Below are 20965 nucleotides of genomic sequence, written 5' to 3'. Positions count from 1 at the left end.
TGAAATAGAAGAATTTTATGTAGACCATTCAGTGTTAAAAACCAGAGAATCAAACATCAGTTCAACTGAAAGAGCAGTTTCAAACAGAAGCTGTTTTGATTAAAAGTTTCTTTGTTTTTAACATTTAGAAATTTAAATACATTTATCTAAAGATGGTTTCACCCCCATCTCTATGTTACTATACAATAGCTTAAAGCTACTTTTAAATGCTAGTTCTATGTTAATGTGAAATTCCAGAACTGCATTCTTACAGGAAAAAAAAGTAAATCAGTTATTAAACTGGGTGGCTCCTGCTTCCTTTCCCACCCCAAAATACATGTTAAAAACTGGAGCTTTACAATATCTTGGAATAATGTTCTTTTTCAAACAAGGAATTTGGAATAGTTTTCCAACAGTTCTCTAAGGAGGTATTTTTGTACAGTTTGGAGAGCGACTCCATATAAAGTTCTATTGCAACTGAGCATTCACAGTATGCCACAGTCCATACATATTACTACATATACATATCAGGTTTGTAAACATTGGAAGAATACACAGAATATAGTACCACGAGCCTCTGGTACTGCTGAAGGGAAGATGAGGTAACATTCATAGAAGCTCAAAGTCCACAGAGGTCCTGACTGAGTAGGTAAAACAGCTGCCAATGCTTCTGTTTCAGAGTGTGTGGTTAAGGCTTTCTGCTTCACGGTCTGCTAAGGCTGGATTCGTTCGCTCTCAGTATCCCAACCGCGTCTTTAACAGCGTGGTAGATGACATTCTTCACCTGGGAGGAAAAGAAAAGGCTTTGAGTTCTCAAAGGAACAGAGTAGCCAGGGTAAGGTTGGAAGCTGTATGAAGACAGGCTGAGAACACTGGGGCTGTTCAGCCTGGAGAAGAGAAGCTGCGTGAAGACCTCAGAGCAGCCTTCCAGTAAAGGGGACCTACATGGATGCTGGAGAGGGACTTCATCAGGGACTGTGGCGATAGGACAAGGGGTGATGGGTTCAAACTGAAACAGGGGAAGTTCAGGTTAGATATAAGGAAGAAGCTCTTCCCTGCGAGGGTGCTGAGGTGCTGGCACAGGGTGCCCAGAGAAGCTGTGGCTGCCCCATCCCTGGCAGTGCTCAAGGCCAGGTTGGACACAGGGGCCTGGAGCAAGCTGCTCTAGTGGAAAGTGTCCCTGCCTGTGGCAGGGGGTTGGAACTGGGTGAGCTTCAAGGTCCCTTCCAACCCAAACCATGCTGCGATTCTGTGATCTACATGAGCTTCAAGTAAATCACTAACTCAGAGGAAAACAAGTTCAAATTCAGCCAGGATAGAAACTGAGACCCTTTGCCTGAGCAAAGTATTGCCAGCTCAGCTAGAGGAGACATGGAAGAGACATAGAGACAGCTAGAGAAGCCATGGAAGAAAACACACCCAAGTAATCTCAGGCGAAGCTTCAGAAGCTTCTTCAGAACTACTGACAAACAATTCAAATCCCTTCTGAACCTCCTTTTTGAGATCCAGGGCAGGAAGCTGACCTCAACATGGAAGCAACCCGAGTTGTGTGGACAGCCCTTGTGCTTAGGTGAGGGCTGGTTAGCGAGGTTTGGTGCTTGTTACAGGGTTGAGAAAGGGGTTAAGAGGGGCAGGGTTCATCTTGAGCACTGGTAAGTTACCTGCAATTTATCTTCGTGGTTCGTATGCGTATGTGACAGATACCTAAATTCCTGAGTGAGCCAGAAGCAGTGTTTGACATGCTCTGGGGATACAAAGTCTTCTGCAACTTTAATACAACTGTACAAATTATGAACCTAGAGAGAACAAACACAAGCGTTAGTGCTGTGCTCAGAGCTCTCTGCCCACAAGCTCAGGCTGGAACAGTGCCCCAGGGCCTTGCCTGGTGTGGAGCTCCTGCTGGAATGAAAACTACATCTCCTAGAAACTGTACAATAGCCCAGCCTTGAACTCCATACTCCTGATGAAGGCGTTTTCTTAGCGACCGGTCCAAGTACCAGCTCTGATCATGAATGGGATCGTGATCAACAGGGTTTTCTTGACCTTGTTCCTCTGCAACCTGCAAAGTCACAACATGACAGGTATTAAAATACACCATCCTCAAGATGTATCTGTGGTATTCCATACACATGCACTCCAGAGTGACTCGCACCATGTGTTCAGGTCTAAGAAGCACACAGTGAAAGGTTTGGGCTCTTAGTCCTTAGTTTGTCAAGGACTGGCCATTTGTCAGCCCCTCTGGCTTCACAGACACATTGCAAATGTGGGTATAGGAAATGGAAGTGAACCCAATTCACAGGAAGCAGCAGAGGTTTAAGTGTTCACGGTGTTCACAGTGGGAACCACGGTCATACAGGATACTCTCACACTATTAGAGCTTGTAACTGGAAGAAGCTACTGAGTGGTGTCTGTCCAGAGACCAGCACAAGTCAGTGCACATCCAAACAGAGAATGTGAATAGATTTTGGGGAGATAGGAGGCTGGGAGCACAACAGGCTCTTTAGGAAAGAAATCTGAGGGCTGCAGGGAGCAAATTTCTGCAGCATTCCAGTATAAACCCGTTTGCTGCAATCATTTACACCAGGAGTGTGGCCCAAAAACCCATCTGGGAGGAGACAAACACCTTGGTTCTGCTGGAAGCCTCACGTTTGCAGGCAAGTGCTACAAGAGGTGAGACACCGATGCCAGAACTCAAAATGCCAACTCTCATCAAATTCAGTGTCATGTTTTAGCAAGTATAAGATCTGTTCTTTGTTAATACCGAACCAACCTACTGTAGCCTCTCTGAGCTTCCACCCAAGACAGCAGCAGTTTGGGCTGACAAAGATGACAGTTGTTCAGACCATCCCATTTATCCTTCTAAACCATCAACACACCAGCTCTTTCCACTTTCAAAGCACCACAGAAGTTCCAGAACTGAGGCCACCAAGAACTCTGGACCATTTGTGGTGAATTCAAACGCTGAAACAAGCCCTTTGGGATGTAGTATCACATCTCTCCCAAGCCTTTAACTCCGTGGAAACATCACCACAAACACCTCATGCTTTTCCCTCAATCCAAACCTCATAAAGGTATGGGGGAAAATGGGTAGGAAAAGGGAGAGAACAAGGGAGAACTTTAGGCACCACATACTGCTCTGCCATTTCCCAAGAGCATCTCCTGTTCATGCTTTTAAGGATGTAGTTTTAAGAAGAGAAAAGTCCAAGGATATGTACTTGCGAGCTCACACAGAGAGATATGTTTTTAGGACATCACAGCTTACCTTTTTAAGGAATTCCCGGATCTTCTCCGTATCTTTGGCAGCATAAATGTGCCACAGAGCTCCAGGTTTCTCTCTGCTTTCAGTAAAGCGCTTAATGGTCAATTCATCAGAATCACCATCCTGTATGGTTTTAAGCACTTCTGTTGAGAGGAAACATGAGCAGTTACAGCAAAGGACTTTCCCTCCAACCACAAAAATAACCCCCATAAGCATAAGAAAGACTTCACCTTCTTCTTGATCAGCCTGGCCTTTGGGGATACCCACATAAACCATAACGTTGGCTGCATCAGACACATCTAAATGGAGGTTTGTTGTGCCGTATTTTCTGTCCTCTGGTGTTATTAAGCCTGGGAAAGAAGAGAACAAAAGGAGTAGAAGCACATTAGCAAGACAATAAGAAACCTTAGACCCCTCTTAGCAACACCACCTGAAAAGACCAGAGAGCTTTTTCCTTCTGTTCTAGGACAGCAATATGCTTCATAGCCAGGACCTTGCCCCATCTTGTGTCTTCCCAAGTGATCAGTTCACAGGCTGACAGTGATCCATGTCTATACCCTGCCTGTACGATATATAAAAACCACATTTAAGTTCTGACTAAAAGAGAGTTTCTTCCAGTGCCTAAAGAGGCTGGCAAGAAAGCTGGAGAGGGGCTTTATTCATGGGCACGTAGGGATAGGACAAGGGGGAATGGCTTTAACCTGCCAGAGGGGAGACTGAGATGAGCTCTTAGGCAGAAGCTCTTCCCTGTGAGGGTGCTGAGGCGCTGGCACAGGGTGCCCAGAGAAGCTGTGGCTGCCCCATCCCTGGCAGTGCTCAAGGCCAGGTTGGACACAGGGGCTTGGAGCAAGCTGCTCTTGTGGAAGTTGTCCCTGCCCATGGCAGGGGTTGAAACGGGATGAGCTGGGATTCCATGGTTCTCCAGCAGTCTGAAAAGCAGCCACTATAGTATTTACTAGTCATGATCTTTTACTGGTCATGGTCATGCTTAGTTTCAAATGCCTTTTGAGTGAGAGCAGATGAACCAGCCATGGAAAGAACTGCTCAAGAGAGATTAAAAACTAAATGATACAGCCCCAAAAGGGGAAACAACAGAAGTGATACAGCAGAAGCAGCTACACAACAAATACATGGGGCTGTCTATAGAAAGAGGAGCTATGTATACACATGTGGAGCAAGTTGATAGGGAAACTGGAAATATTATTGGCTTGAAACCTTCTAGACAAAAACACATTTAATAAAACCATGTAATGCTATGGATATCACTAATGCCTATAAGTGAGCCAAAGTTAGGGTTTTAAATCAATGGGATTAATCGAATTGTCTGGAACAGCAAGGATTCATTTCATTTACAGTGAAATCTAATCTCAATGTGCGGTCAACATGACCTTCAGAGCGAAACACTCCTTACCGTAGGCATTGTACATCTTGGGGCCCAAATCTGGTCGTACAAAGTAGTTGGGCAATCGAGAGGCAAGGTTGAGCTTGCCACCCCTCCTGGTGTATTCTGGCAAGGGAATATTTTTCATCAAATCATCAAACCTAAAGTAATACAATTCAATGTTAGGAACTGACAAAAAGCAAAGGCAGACTAAAACAGACCCGAGAAATGGTATTCCTTTCCCCCAGGGGGTTACTAAACACAAGGAAAAGGAACCAAGCAAGCAAGACAGGATATATAGTAGATAAATTTAACTGCTCTGGGGTAATGCTATTTCCTTGTGTAATCACCTCAACTAATATCAAATAGAGTAAGGCAGAATACTTAAGAGTTTGGCAAAACAGAAGCTTCAACTGAACTTTACATTTCAAAGCTTTTAGGGAGCTTCCAAAGTTTATCCAACCATGAACCAAGTTAGGTACTTGCTTTACTTAGGAATACAATGAACTACGTAAGAACTTGTTTTATGATGAGTGGTGAGGCACTGGAACAAGTTGCCCAAAGAAGTGGTGAAGGCCCCATCCCTGGCAGTGCTCAAGGCCAGATTGGACAGAGCATTCGGCAACATGGTCTGGTGTAAGGTGTCCCTGCCCATGGCAGGGGGTCGGAACTGGATGATTCTTAGGTCCTTCCCAACCCAAACCATTCTGGGATTCTATGAAAACTTGCTTAGCTCTGTCAGGCATCTCAAACAACATGGTCACACATGACCAGGTGCTTCCCAAAGCTGAAGCAGGTGTCAAGCACAGCAGAATTCCTGCATTCTGGTATTTTGGCGGGGGGGGGGGGGGGGTAGTCACACATTAGGAACGGTTTCTCTGTGAATTCCTACCGAGAAGGCATCATATCTCTGAAGTCTTCTCCTGGAGGCCAGTCTTTAAGCTTCAGCACCATTGGTTCTCCTTCTTCTGTTCTCAGGCGACCTGTTGGAAAACGTTAACAGGTCTGAGCTTTTAATAGTTGTACAACTCAAAATGCAAAGAACTGAGACAAAGAAATCCTTATCCTCACTTAAAATCATGTTCATTCCACAATTGTTTCTGTAGAACTATTTAACTAGTTGGCAGGAAGATCCCAAACTTCCTCAGAATGCTTCCCCAAAAGACTAAAGGTGGCCAAACATGCTCTGGTAGAAGAGTCCTGACAGTTTCCACCCCTTCCACGTGGTGGGAATACACTGCAGACACACTGCCCAGTACGAAGAAACCCCCTGGAACATCTTGTAAGCTATCTAAGAATGATAATTTTGTGCTATTTGTTGAATATTTTGCTTATTGGAACAAAAATTCACACTACTTACTGGAGATATCTTCAAATCCATCCCAGAAGTCTCCTACAGTAGCTCCAGTGATGATTTCGTTGGTCCTGCAGTTAACCAGATCCACTTCCTGTTGGCCAAATTCTTTCCTAAAGGATTCTGGTCTCCAGAGGTCTGCATTTAATTTGTGATGCACTCCTGACACCATTACAGGCTGTGAGGAAGAAGAATATATAGTGAAGAACTATTCAGCACCAAACGTTCTAATTCCAACCGGAATAATGTATAAAATACACTGAACATTTGAACATGGGCACTTTGTGAATGCTCAGCCTGCCTTACCAGGAGCATGCTGTACATTTTGATCATTCTTTATCTCAAGCCATGAGGCAGCTTTTTATACAGAGCTGTTAAGTTCAGCAGCATGAATCACTGAATCAGATTCCCAGGTTGGAAGGGACCTCAAGAATCATCTGGTCCAACTATGAAATGCAGGGGGCTCCAAAATTTAGGGGGAAAAAGTATTTAACAATCCTGTAATGAACCCAACAAGGAACTGCTCCATTCCATAGAATGGTTTGGGTTGGAAAGGACCTTAAGATCATCCAGTTCCAACCCCCTGCCATGGGCAGGGAACACCTCACACTAGACCATGTCACCCAAGGCTCTGTCCAACCCAGCCTTGAACACTGCCAGGGATGGAGCACTCACCACTTCTTTGCACAACCCATTCCAGTGCCTCACCATCCTCACAGTAAAGAACTTCTTTATATCTAACCTGAACTTCCCCTGTTTCAGTTTAAACCCATCACCCCTTGTACTATCACTACGGCATGTTTGAAAAGACAAGGTAATACAGTAGCAACACTGAAGACAACCATGGGCTCTTAGCAGAATAAATACTAAAAGAAAACCCAAGACCCCACACTATTTAATCCTTAGACAAGAATTGAAAAGATGCTTTCAAAAGGTGAAATATTTGTACTTATGGACCTCAGAAAAGGTGAAAACAACGATCTTTTCATTTGACTGCACATCTTAAGAGAGACACCAAGGTAAAGAGACTTTCCACCTAGTCCCTCCCAGTCTGAATGGTGCTGTTTCTATATTGGTCATTGCCTTGCCCGGTAGACAATGGGAAAGGCATTTTCCACTATCAGGAAATAGATGATTTAACCACACAGTGTTAAAAGTGTGTTTAGAAACTGATATTGAATAGTAAAACACATCCTTTTATCCAAGGATTTAACAGTGCTCATGTCATACATCTCATGAAGGTTTAGTGTTGCTCATGGTTGCAGGCAATTTATACCTGCACAAAGGGCAAAGAATATGAATTCTAAAAGGAGGAAAACTTCAATACCTGTCCCTGCTTCCAGCATTCCCTGAAGACATTCCAGTTACTTTCATTGTTGGGGTCTTGCAGACACAGCAAGCGGTTATCACATAACCAGTAGTGCGGCGTGTCAAAGCCCATGATCGTAGGCTTTATAGTCAGTCCTTGAGGTTTCTTAGGCAGGTCTGTAATGGTTCTATTTTGCACCAGTGAAGCAAAAATGTCGTCAAGGATTTTGGGTGTACTCTTGAGTCCATTGTCTGTCTGATTTAAAAAGAGAGACAGAAGAACACACAAAGAAGTTGGTGCACTTTAATGCTCCTTGTCCTGCACACTTTAAAGGAGATATTTCCCACTTTCAGAACTTGCACTTGAGTTCACAATCATGCAGAGAAACAAAGATCTGCAGAGTTTTGCTGTCTAGAAACTCACCAGCATTAAATGTCAATGCCATTTCTGACACTTTGTCTACAGTGTTCAGGCATAAGTAGTTCTGCTCTGATCTACACATCAGCAACGCTGCAGAAAGCCATGAAATACAGCAGGGAACAGGGCTTTCTTCATTATAAAGAACATCAAGGAACTCTCAACGCCAGTATTTTACCCCACCATTTTGAAGTCATATCTAAGAGTAAACAAAGCTCAGGAATGTCCCAAGTGAACCAGTCTGCAAATGGGATATGAGATAGTTACCCACCACAGAAGGTTTTCCCCTTCATTGGCAAGTTCCTTGATGCTTCTTTGAGTCTAATGGCCATGTCAATGAATGCATGAGCCAGACACTAGCCTAAGGAAATTAACCTGCTCTAACATAAAATGGTTTGGGTTGGAAAGGACCTTAAGATCATCTAATTCCAACCCCCTCCCTGAGCAAGACCTGCTGATAGTACCACTAAGCTGCTACTCTGAAAAGCATTAACTGGAGCACTGCAATATCGAGACTGAATAAGTCTTTTCCCAAATGAAGACAGGATTTTACCTGCTGTGACAAATGTTCACAGGTTAGAACAGTGGCCTAAGCCTGGTATTAACTCAAACCTTTAAAGTTAAGTTTTTCATATACCTTTCCTCCAGAAGAGTTCAACAGGTTCCTCAAGAAGCCTGTGTTGTTGTTGCTCACAGGTGTCAGTATTGCACTGTTGAATGTCTGCAGGGCTGCAGCAGGCTTGGCTAAGCTAGGGAGTGTCTGGAGAGGTTTGTTCTCATTCTTTGGAATAGGTATGAGGAGTTTCTCTGAAATGAAAAGAAGAACGTGAGAATGGAGGAAGGATTCTGAACCATGAGAAGTGCATGCTTTGCGTTTTGAAGACAAGATACTTTATGCATACATGTATGTATGCGCATATATATAAATCTCTCAACACATGCAGATGAAATACTCCTTTCACTCAACTTTCTTCAGTACTATAAAGCTTTTTAAAATCACACATTCTAAAATACACACATTCTCACATTGAATTTAAGAATCCTTGCATCAGTGGGAAATAAACCCAGTTTTCAAAGCAGAACAGGCTAACCCTACCAGGTTTTACTCCCAGGTGTTGCCACGGACAAGTTTGGCAGCAAGGGCTCTGAACACCCATCCCAGCAGGCAGACTGCATCATTCCCACTACAAGATACAGCTAGGTCCGGTCTTTATTCTTCTGACAAACAACCACAAAGGGTTCACTCTTCACTGGTTCTGCACATACCTTTGTTTTCTTTATTCACGTTTCCACTTGTTAGATTTGATAACCAGCTTAATGAAGGAGGAGTATTTACTGACGCACTTTGTTTACTTCCAATTGCTGACTTTAGAGGAGGATCGTGTGTAGTGACCTGTGGGCTCAGGACAAAGCTGTTATGTTGAAGGCTGGTCCTTTCTCCAGGTACCAAGTTCTGAAAGAACAAAGTGAGAACTTGATTAGACACACACAAACTCTGCTCTGAAAGGGGAAGCAATAACATGTCCAAGTTCATTCTTTAAAACCAAAATTGAAATGGTTTGGCCCTTCAAAATCTATCTGGTTTCCACAAGAGGTCAGCATTGCATCTCAGAAGCAGCCAGAGATGATGATCCAGCAGGATTTGGGAGGTCCTGACTTTTTAAGAGCAAGAGAGTCCATCACCCCTCAAGACAAGCACAGAAAGCAGAGTTTCCGAGATGCATCTTCTGGGTTGCTTTGGGAACTAAATGCAGCTGTAACAGCAGTGCTCTCTCTAGTGACAGCTGATGTTCAGACCAGGGCTAAGCTGGGGTCCAGTCTGGTAGACTAAAACAGATCTGTAGTGCTCCTAAAGGTGGGGACAAAAGTCCATTTACCTGCCTAAAATACACCTGCATATGAGCACAGCACCAGCCTGGCCAGCACAAACAAGTACAGGACTGGTGCACACCTACCCAGCTGATTTATCTGCTCTTTACCAGAGATTCTAGTAACAGACTAACCAGAACTGCTGCTCTAACCTGGGATTCCTGCGTGACCAGCTGAATTTCTTCTCTCTGCTCAAACACTTTCCAGTCAAGAAGTTATTCTGCACCTGTGCCTGCCTATTGCTACTTCATTTCATCTCAATGTCTGCAGATGTTTGGGAAGGATTCCAAACATAATACAATGCTTCACACTTTAAGCTGATCCTCACACAACCAGTGCAGGACCTAATTTTACACAGAGAGGTATAGCTAAATTTCAATGCTGCTCTTTGCCCAGGGTCACAGAGGGAACAGAAACAGAAGACTGAAGCTAGGTCAGTCATAAGCTAACTTCCAAAACTCATAACCATCTTTCCTCACAATATTTTTCACCTCTCCTATTGATTACCAGCACCAAAGTCAAGCTCAGCCTCCTTCTTATACATTTAGTTTCCAAATAAGCTTATGAATAAGCATACTACAAAATCAAAGTTACTGAATTCAGTTGTTTTCTTGCAAGATCTATGATTCTATGAAGATGCTGCAAAACTAAGCCCTTAATTTGCGCTCTGCTTTCAAGAGCAACACACATTACATCAATTTACAGATAAGCACATGGTGGGGGGCTGGGGTTGTTAGAATCTTTTATATAATGAACAGCAAACTTCCTACCAGGATTCACAGAGAAACCAGTGCTTCTCCATGCTGTTCTAGCCCTTAGTTTTATTCCTGTTCATTTAATCTATGGATTCCAACGCTCTTCCACCTATTCTTCTAGATGCTGCATGTATTACATCTTCAGGAGCCAAGGGGTAGTCCCCACTTCACAACCAGTTCCATTAGCCTGTTCTTAAGACTTTTAAGGGTTCTCTCAATCTAATCTTATTTTTCCTAGGAAATCCTCACTGAGCATATTTCAAGGATAGGTCACTTCCTGAGGCATGAGAAAATGAGATTTTCCCCCAAAAAGAACTGAAACAGAAAGATGAACACTGAACACAAGGTGTTAAGAAAACCCTACATGATGGGTTAGCAGTAATGGTCAGCACTGGCACCCTTATCAAGTCAGTTACCATGGGTAGTAGCTGAGGCAAACCTGTACTACAGACATAGCATGAGACAGTAGCAATACCTGTTTTGAATCCTCCTTTAGAGTTGGCTTTGATAGTGCTTTGAACTGCTTATTTGCACAAGGACAATTAGCCTTTATTCCCCATTTTGTTCTTATGGAGTGAACAATATCACCTACATCATAGAGAGCTGAAGGAAAAGAGTCATTAGTGAGCTCATGTGGAATTAGAGCATCCAGTATTCAATAAGCCTTTATAAGAAATGGTGTATCTATGCAGGTAACCAATAGTACATGAAGAGAGTTCATCAGTAAATGAGAAGTTGTGAAACTTCTTTATAAAGGTCAAACATAATAAAGCAGTACTAAGTACACAAAGGCTATTCCAGCCTTTGGACAATAAATACTAAGCTTTTACTAACTTAATTACTAAAACCTCCCCTCACTCAGTACAATCTCAACAAAATACAAAGGACAGCAAAAGCCTACAGCTTCCTTTCAGCCCAACCTAATGTTTAAGATACCTTTTCCGGGAATTATTTGTGTAGGCATCAGATTCTCTGGTTCATGTACCTGCCCCTTCACACATTTAAACCAGGAGAAAGTATCCGAGTCATCATCTGTAAGACAAAACCAATACATTGTTTTATTAGCGCAGCTTTCACCCTTCTCTAGAAGGTTACATGTATTACTGCTATTGACACACCAAACCATAGGTCTACAACGTGTTCTTTTAGTTGGGCAGGTTTATTGTCTTGTTGCTGAGGGTTGTTATTGACTTCCAAGTTCAAATTACAGGTTTGAAGGCTTGAATTCCTTTGTTTGAAGTAGCAATATGCATCCTCACCTTCATGCAAGCTTTTCTTCTTCATCCTGTAGCAATCCACACACACACCAAAGCCACACTTGGAGCAGACCCAGTGAAGGTTGAAGATTGTGGTGTCACACACATCGCACATCTCTCGGACTCCACGAACAGCACGCTTCCAGGCAACCTGTCCTGAGGGAATTCCCGAAGTATTAGTTTCGTAGAATGGTTTGGGATGGAAAAGACCTTAAGATCATCCAGTTCCAACCCCCTGCCATGGGCAAAAATGCCTCACACTAGACTATGTCGCCCAAAGCTTGAAACTAAAACCGTTTAGTTTAACCAAAACTAAATATTTCCACCTTAAATATAGCTCCATTAAAACACTTCAGTGTTGCTTTCTCCTGTGCAGCACCAACTGTATCTCTTACTCTCAGCATGTATTTGCTCAAGTGAACGTGCACACTGCTGACATCCACCCAAGTGGAAGTTCCACAGCTGCCCTAGAAAGAAGTTATTAGCAAGCTAAGATTAATGTCAAGCTTTCTACACACAGCTTGTCATTGTTTTCTACTCTACAGTACAACAGTCAAGTACTTCTCTTCCTTTCAGCAGGTTTTCTGTGTTTGCAGGTGTGTATCATTCGGAATGGTGAGTAGCTTCTCCAAAGAACTCACTGCTGCTGTTCAGGTTTCTTATCACCACCACACTCCACCTCTCCTCATCCTAAACCACTTTTTCAGTTCACTCCAAACATCCCAAACATTGACAGTATCTTACAAGCCCTTTCAGGGCTTCATGATGTACCGATTATTTCAGCCTGCTCTTAAGTTTCATTATGACACCAGTTAGAAAACTAGACTAGACAAAAGCACACATCTGTCTGCTCCTCCTACCACCTTCCACACTTGTAACTGCTCTAAAACTCCTCTGCCCACAACATTTCTTCATTTTAAAAGCAAGTTATGAGAGACCATGTCCTAATGTAGGCTAAAAACACCCCAGCAGCATCCCAGACATCTGTTGCTTTCCTTCTGCAGAATGCCCATTAGCTATGTATGGAACAGAACTAGAATAACTTGGCACAACTTGTTCTTAAGTAGGAGGTAAGAATTCTTTTGATTACTTTGCTTCAGAATTCTTCCAGGAAACTGAAATCCAGATAGCACCACCTCCATTCTTCTCTGCCTTTAAAAACATGCACTGTAGTTACCATTTTCTAGGCTAATTTTCCCCCGAAACACAATGAAGGGGGGGGGGGATTTTTGTTACCTTTTGCATGATATTTCAGCTTTGGGCATTTTGTCCTTTTCTACTCCTCCTATTCTTTCATTTCCTCTCAGTAGTTTGATTACATCTCCTCTTTGCATAGGTTCCTTTCTGGCACTTGATGGCCAAGCAGCAGTGTGACCCAACAAGCTGTTCTTTCTACACTGGTCGATCTTTTACTCCACAGGGAGAGTTCCACTTGCGCTTTTCTACTAATCCTGTAGGGATCTCTCTTTAAGGAAGCTCTCCCAGAAAATCATCATCTTCATGCTCTTTTGTATTGTGGCTCTACCTGCCAGGCTGGTAACTCGCTGGTAGCAGAGAAAAGGGCTTGACCCCGAAACATACTGTGGGCGCAAAAACACGCAAATACAAATGATCCCCTAAAAAGCAATACCTGAACGAGCTATTGTGACATTTTGGAAAAGGTCAGCTTGTCAGAGACTGAATTTTAATGACAAGGAAGCATTTCACCTGAACCCTGCAAAGACAGCTTTAACATAGCTTCAAACTGTAGTGGCAGAAGAATCTACCTTTGTCCTGTGCCAACTGAGTGAGGGCTCTTCTCCTGAACTGTTCAAAGCAAAAGAATATCCAGACTGTAAATCACTTCTTTCCTACCCAGAGCATTAATAACACCCTCCAGTTTAACGAAATGGAGTTCCTTCACTCTCACCAGCCAGGACAATAAGCAAGAGGAATTCATGACATTTTGCTCCTTTCAAACCACCTCCAGAACTCCCATGTGCCTTTGGTTTCTGTAGCAGAGGGCATCTCTGGTAGGTACATTAGTAGATGCATCCTCTGCTATTAAGAAACACCACACCTCCTTATTGTTTTGTAAATTCCAGCCAAAATGTCATCCTTCTCAAAGTGTTTCAGTATTCCAGTCTGTACCTCTCACTCTGCCTATCAATACTCTGGCTCCAAAGGCCTGAATATGTTCCAGTTCAAGCAAAGAGCACGGCTTGCAGATTCCAAATGGTGCAGGGTAAGATATTCTGAAGTATCTCAAATCTTCCCTTCACTTGTGAACGGCATTCAAGCCTGTTCAGGTTTTTGTCTTCTATTCAAAACCCTGCAGTGGCTCAAACTGGAATTATCATTATATAATGTCAGTACTACCCAAATGCATAAGACATGGGGTAGACAGTCTTCTGAACTGCTCTGCATCTCAATCAGGTACTTATAATCCAAAGAACAAATATGGTTTTAAGAGTCATTCTACTCTGAGAAGTGATTACACAAGATCGCAGCCTTCCCCATTTGTCTGCTCGTGTTTGCTATAGAAAGGTTCTGATATGGCAAGAAAACCTGCGTTTGAGGACACAGGGTTTGTCCTGTCTGCTATATACAGACAGCAGACAGGGAAAACATACACTCTGTATATATAACCACTTGAAGCAGTCCTACTGGAAACTTTCAGGTGAAGGAAAAAGCTTTCTTTACTGACTTGACAGACAGCACTAGGTCCATTATGCAAGAACAAAGTAGGACCAAAGCAATCCAGTAGGATCTGTTGAGTCAAAATGAAAGCTTTATTTCATTTACATGCTAAGAACAGACTGTTGTCAGCTGCCTGCTGGGTTTCTTTACACTTTGTTTCATAACAGAATTACACTCTCTGCAACAGGAAAAGTAATTTGATAAACTGAGAAAAGTCTTTGACAAAGAGGGCAGAATTTCTCTTCCTTTTTCCCCGCCTGAGAGCAGAGCTGTTGACACAAGTTCACACTGGCTCTTAACCATTACCTCTCTCAAAGGAGAAGCAAACACTGAAGTCTCGCATGACATTTCCAAAGGCATGCGATATACTTTCACACAGGTCAGAAGCCTGAAGTTTCACATACAGTTATTAAAACACAGGTTATTTTAATACAAATTGATCTTACTGTGTGGTTCAATTGTAGACATCACTTCCTTTTCAGATATCACCAGCTGACAGAAGTGGTCTCCAATGTTGGCCAGGATGTACTTGGCTGTGTCAAGATCTAGACCCACAACATTTCTTGATAAAGGCAGCCACAAGCTAATAGCCTCAGGATCATACTTATTTGGAGTTAAGAAGCCTTCCTCACGTAGTATTCCATGCTTATTAAACTGCAACCTGTGCGAAGAAGGGGGGAAGAGGAGAAGCCCATCATCTCAAATGCTTTCTTAGTTTACATTCACTCCAATGAGTCAGTGCTTGAATTGTAAATATGCATCCCATATGTCAATGAGTTTAGCTCTTAATGGTTATAATAGGCATGGATAAACTACTGGTCATTAGCATTAAGCACACACTTAATGTCCTGCTTGTTTAAAAAGACTCAAAACATCAGAGTTTTGTAGTAGATTTCCTAATGATTTACATTGTTTCTTATTCACACAAAATCAGGTTAGCAGTTTTTAAAATGCATTGTTCATGAAGGATCCCACCTTCACTGAAAAGGGATGGTTCCATTAGCTTCATGTTTTTAACCAGAAGATTCAATGGCTTTGAACTGCACTGCAAGTCTGGCTTCTTACCCCGAGAAGGTGAATCAGCACAGTCTGTTGTTACTCTGGTCTCACACATTTCTGAATACTTCAGTTAATGTCAGATTATCCCAAGATTTACTACAGGAAAATCTCTAATCTGAGGTTAAACAACAGATTAGCAGCACTTCCGTAAACCTTTAGCTACAAAATGTGCAAGAGGGACAGTGTTGTAGTGGAAGACTAAACCTCAAGAAACAAGCAGAAGAGTGGAAGAGATTCTTTTCTCATTGTCTTCGTAACCTTTCTGCTTTCAGTTTTCTCTGTTCAAAAGGTCTTATGGCTTTTTTACAGCTTTTCTAGTCTACCTAGAGCCTCAAAAGAAAGTCATCCCTCTGAAAGTCAAAAGGAAAACTGAGAGTAAGTCAGCACCCCATCTCCCTTGTGGGATAGTAAATAGTATTTTTGCTTTTCCTCTCTAATATCACAAGTGTTACCTTCTTCCCTGAAAACACAGTCCATGCTTCTAAGTGTAAATGGGTGTGGGGGAAAACAAGAAGCATGCAACAACATCTGGATGTGAGATCAAATAGTTCATGGAAAGAGATTTACACAACTTGAAAACAAAGGGAAGGACATGTTAAAAACATTAGACAATGTGCACCCTGGGCTTCCAGACAGGCTTATGTTAGAGTAACAGCTTAACCACCTTTTTGAATGGTTTCCTCATGGTATCTTAAGACTTCAGTAGATTAAACAAAGGTTTTGACTCTTCCACTCACAAGATCAGAGCCTACAACTCTTCTGCAGCTGGGGGTATAGGTCTGACATTCCACACATCCAACTGATAAACTTCAGGAGACATGCACAGAATCTATGCTCTCACCCACGCCTCCGATACTACTGAGAGCACTCAAACCAAACTCATGTTATCCCACTGGCACTCACCCCAGAACAGCAAAATCAAGAGCTCAAAGTCCTGCCAAAATATTTTCTAATCAAATTAAGCAGTTACAACATTTCTAAGGGCTTCAAAACCAAAGGCAACCTCTCACTAGTTAGGTACAGTCCTAGAGCTGAACAGCTACACACTGACACCTAGCTAGGTCTGAACCAGAGATCTAATGAGACCACTTGGACCAACTAACTGGTTTGTCTCTGTCCTGGAAGATGAAGTCAATGTTACAGCTACACAGAGAGGACTCAGCAGACTCCCTTTCAGAAAGGAAAAAAGGTCATTCAACTTGGACATGTTATTCACATTTAAAGAATATTAGGGTCTATAGAGAGTCAAAATGGTTCTTACCTTCTAAAGTGAAAGAATCGACAGAAGACAGTGGAGTCTTTCTGCTCTTTGTTCTTCCTGTAGCTATCCAAACGGCATTCCCTGCATTTATGCAAGTGAGGTGCAATGTTATTGCAGGAACCATCCTGTACAAATGCTTCTCCACTTTGCTGCAACTTCTTCACTTTAGAAGCATCTGATAAAATGGACTTGCGAACTATTACTGCAGGGAAGAGCAGTGGAGATTAGACAAGCTGCAGTTTCTTACATAAAGGTGCAAGTAACTGGATTTTAGTAAAAGATCCATGTAGGCTTTTCCTATTTCACCTTACATGGAAACAAAGTTACGCTAAAGTATTTGCAGTTGGCAGAAAGCTCTTTTCAGGTCAGTAGCCACTGTCTCAAGTGATAGTTCCACTGGAGTCAGTCTGTGGACTCAAGTTTAACAACTCCTTTTGCTCCTCCACAGAGGAATCAGCATCTGCTTTCAGTGAAAGTCCTTCAGCTCTCAGGGCTGGAATAGTTGAGTGCTGGGTAGACCAAGGCACAAAGCAACCACACTTCACAAGTACTGATGACAGCTTTGTCTTCAAACATCACTATCAAAACACAAGACTGTCAAAAGCGCAACCTGACCATTTCTCAGTCCTGTTTGCACCCTTCATGCTGCAGCTGCTTTTGGCACCTTGCTGTAACAGGTGCCAAACACTTCTTTCCTCCCACACTGGAGGTGAGGCCTACCAGGGCACAAAAGCCCAATACATACTCACGTTATGTATGGAATAGCACATCATAACCCTACACCAAGCAACAGGAGACTGGGAAGGAGAGGTGGGTGTGCAGGGAGACTCCCAGAACCCTGAACAACCAGCTGATGCACAGCACAACACATAACATCAGCAGTCGAGCTCCTTAAATAACTACAGCCTTTCCCACTTTGTCCCCTGTGGAAAACCTGAAGAGCTCTCCAAATGGAACTGGGCACAGGAAACAGATGAGGTGGGTTATTTTGTGGTTTGGTAGGGTTTGATTTTGGTTTTTTGGGAGTTGTTTTCAGAACAGTAATGAAACGAAAGCTGCTTTTGAGCTAAGCCTTGTTGAGAATACATTCCCTTTCACCTTGCTTACAAGATTTAGAAGCAATGTTAAAAAAAAAAAAAAAAAGAGGTCTCACTATGCCATCAGCATTTGCATTCCAAAGAGAACCTTGCTTTTTGTAAGCTATTCTGTTCTTGCATATATTTGGTAACAACTTCTTTCTACAAATTAACAATTAGTCCTTTTCCTTCATCAGGAAGGGACATTTTTCCTCAAAATGCATTTCCCCTGTAAAAGAACTCATAAATTACTCAAATTCCAGATTCACTCACACAATTTAACTTAGTAATTTTGCAGCTGTTACAAAGGACCTACTTGTATGTAGTTACACAGCCTACAAAGACTTTCAAATGACATGAGGTTTTAGAAGTACTCACTATTATCCTGGACCTTGGCACTTCCAGTCCAAAAGCCTTCACTCTCAGTTCTGTCATAAAGAATCTCAGTTGAATTTCTTCTAATAAAAAACTCCATGTCTGCAAGTTCATCTGGTTTGCTTCCTTTGTGGCTGTTGCAATTGCTGTGCGATTTAAATCCAGATTCAGTAAAACAGTGAAGATGAGCATCTGAGGTGGAGGGTCTGCAGTCTAAAGTCCGCTGCAGCTCAGCAGTGCTGCTGCCCCGGGGTATTGCTATAGAAGGGTTCAGATGCTGCAACTGTTTTACAGCAGTGTATTCTTTTGGAAAGTTTGTGGTGGGCTTCACAAGAGGTTCATTGGTGGTTTTCATGGTGGTTCCTTTTTCCTTAGCTGAATCGGTCACAGATGAAGATCTTGAGGTTGTCAAAGAGGTATATTTACCATTTGGATCGGTAAGGTTTTGTGTTTGTTCTTTAGATACAAAGCCCACTTTAGGAAAGGCTGGCAGATCCTCCTTCAGTGGTTTCATTCCAGTATTAAGACAAGAAGGATGAGTTTCTGGTAAGCTTCGCCTACATGTGCTGGAACACAACATGCAATGATTAGACACATATCAAACAAATCAGGGCATCTAATGCTCAAATCTAGGCACGTTCAAGGCTTGAAAGAAGGAATTTAAGTGTATACTTTGAATTACTATGTTCCAAGATTGTAAACTTGGTGTTAGATAGGTTTGGGGGGGTTTTAGGTGGAATTTTTCTTAGCTTGATTTTTCCAAGAGTTGGACAGAATGAGAAAGCTGTACACACATTAGGAGGCACGCAAACTTCAGTACTGCAGCTACTCCACTACCTTCTCTCACAATGAAACAGTTACTTTCTAGTTTTCTCCATGCAACAGCTGTATAACCAAATCCATTTCACTTGCGTGTCTGTGTGAGAAGATTTTAATGCTCAAGGAACTGCTGGCTGATAATACAAGCTTATAATGAGACATCAAAACTGCTCCCGCACAAAAAGCTCAAATTGAAAACATCTTTTCTGCATTTATCTTGTGAGATACACACAAAAAGTTACAAAACTCAACCCCAAACCTACACCACTTCTTTTAAAGGTAATACACAGAATTAGTGTTTTCCTGTCACATTATTTCAACCATTATATTCATTTTTGTGACAGAAGCAGGGTGTCTGCCAGAGGCTCCAGGTAGGACCATTCTCCCCAGCTGCAATATACAGTACGCGTTTTACATCTGGCCCAGTCCAGAGTGGTCCAAGGGCAACTGCATGAACTATCTCGCGTTTAATTTGCTCAAAGGCTTGTTGTTGCTCAGGGCCTCATTTAAAATCATTCTTCTTCTGGGTCACTTGATAGAGAGGGCTTACGATCGAACTGTAATTTGGGATGTGCATTCTCCAGAGCCCCACAGCACCCAAGAAAGCTTGTGTTTCTTTCTTATTAGTTGGTGGAGACATTGCTGTTATCTTGTTGATCACATCTGTGGGGATCTGGTGACGTTCATCTTGCCATTTTATTCCTAAAACCTGAATCCCCTGTGCAGGTCCCTTGACCTTACTCTGTTTTATGGCAAAACCGGCTTTCAGGAGGATTTGGATTATTTTCCTCCCTTTCTCAAAGACTTCTTCTGCTGTATCGCCCCACACGATAATGTCATCAGTGTATTGCAGGTGTTCTGGAGCTTGCCCCTGTTCCAGTGCAGTCTGGATCAATCCATGGCAAATGGTAGGGCTGTGTTTCCACCCCTGGGGCAGTCGGTTCCAAGTGAACTGGACACCCCTCCAAGTAAAAGCAAACTGTGGCCTGCACTCTACTGCCAAAGGAATTGAGAAAAATGCATTGGCAGTATCAATCGTGGCATACCACTTGGCTGCCTTTGACTCTAATTCATACTGAAGTTCTAGCATGTCCGGTACGGCAGCACTCGATGGCGGCGTGACTTCATTCAGGCCACGATAGTCTACTGTTAGTCTCCACTCTCCGTTAGACTTTTGCATTGGCCATATGGGGCTATTAAAGGGTGAGCGGGTCCTGCTGATCACTCCTTGGATCTCCAGTCTACAGATCAGCTTAGGGATGGGTATTGGAGAGTCCCAGTTGGTGCGATATTGCTGCCTGTGCACTACTGTGGTTGCGATTGAACAACAAGTGCCATCGACTTTCAGCAACCCCGCAACAGAAGGATCCTCTGAGAGACCAGGCAAGGTGGACAGCTGCTCAATTTCCTCAGTCTCCAAAGCAGCAATACCAAAAGCCCATCGGTACCCTTTTGGGTCTTTGAAGTACCCTCTCCTGAGGTAGTCTATGCCGAGGATGCATGGAGCCTCTAGACCAGTCACAATGGGGTGCTTTTGCCATTTCCTCCCAGTCAGGCTGATTTCAGCCTCCAGTACAGTCAACTCTTGGGATCCTCCTGTCACTTCAGAAATAACAGATGGGTTCCACCCATTGATAGCTTGATGGCATCACGGTACACTGTACACCGATATCTACTAGAGCCTTATACTTCTGTGGGACTGATGCGCCAGGCCATCTGATCCACACAGTCCAGCAAATCTGATTGTCCCCTACCTCCACATGGCTGGAGGCAGGGCCCCTCTAATAGTCATCACAACACTGGTCACTTCTGTCTTGTTGACAGGGATTAGTCTTTATCACAGGAGCTGGAGTAAAATCAGCTCTTCCACTCCATCTGGGAACCTGCTCACCAGAGACTGAAGCCACAGCTTCATGGGATGATCAGCCTTGATCTTTGTTCTCCTCTACAATTCACGCACCAGTTCCTCCAGAGCTGAGGTAGGTTTTCCATCCCACTTCTTAACATCTTCTCCTTGATCCCACAGGTAAAACCATAGGGTGGCCCATGGCATGTACCTCTTATATCTTCTCTCTCAAGCAGTACGATGCCTTCTGTTAACAGCTGAGATGTGGGTT

At 43.0% G+C, this 20965-nt stretch overlaps 1 protein-coding gene across 5 annotated transcripts in view; it reads right to left on the bottom strand.

Moving 5' to 3' along the window:
• KDM3A (lysine demethylase 3A) overlaps nucleotides 1–20965 on the bottom strand; it is a 40598-nt gene that overhangs the window by 1745 nt on the left and 17888 nt on the right. For 2 of the 5 annotated variants that reach the window (XM_065661516.1, XM_065661525.1), the window contains exons 10-26: nucleotides 18033–18595; nucleotides 16579–16780; nucleotides 14705–14919; nucleotides 11583–11735; nucleotides 11260–11355; nucleotides 10799–10926; nucleotides 8966–9152; nucleotides 8337–8506; nucleotides 7301–7537; nucleotides 5980–6151; nucleotides 5512–5602; nucleotides 4650–4780; nucleotides 3469–3588; nucleotides 3242–3381; nucleotides 1862–2038; nucleotides 1641–1775; nucleotides 1–763 (exon numbers count right to left, since the gene is read on the bottom strand). In XM_065661516.1, the coding sequence (XP_065517588.1) occupies nucleotides 683–763; nucleotides 1641–1775; nucleotides 1862–2038; nucleotides 3242–3381; nucleotides 3469–3588; nucleotides 4650–4780; nucleotides 5512–5602; nucleotides 5980–6151; nucleotides 7301–7537; nucleotides 8337–8506; nucleotides 8966–9152; nucleotides 10799–10926; nucleotides 11260–11355; nucleotides 11583–11735; nucleotides 14705–14919; nucleotides 16579–16780; nucleotides 18033–18595 (2998 nt within the window). In that variant the 3' untranslated portion in view covers nucleotides 1–682. Of the gene's footprint in view, nucleotides 764–1640; nucleotides 1776–1861; nucleotides 2039–3241; nucleotides 3382–3468; nucleotides 3589–4649; nucleotides 4781–5511; nucleotides 5603–5979; nucleotides 6152–7300; nucleotides 7538–8336; nucleotides 8507–8965; nucleotides 9153–10798; nucleotides 10927–11259; nucleotides 11356–11582; nucleotides 11736–14704; nucleotides 14920–16578; nucleotides 16781–18032; nucleotides 18596–20965 lie in introns of those variants that run through there. The other 3 variants (XR_010608584.1, XM_065661539.1, XR_010608586.1) reach the window with 3 other exon arrangements.

The sequence above is a fragment of the Lathamus discolor genome, chromosome 1 (assembly GCF_037157495.1).
Source record: "Lathamus discolor isolate bLatDis1 chromosome 1, bLatDis1.hap1, whole genome shotgun sequence".
NCBI classification, from domain to species: domain Eukaryota; kingdom Metazoa; phylum Chordata; class Aves; order Psittaciformes; family Psittacidae; genus Lathamus; species Lathamus discolor.
The sequence above is the reverse complement of the archived record's forward strand: the minus strand, read 5'-3'. Positions and strand labels throughout refer to the sequence as shown.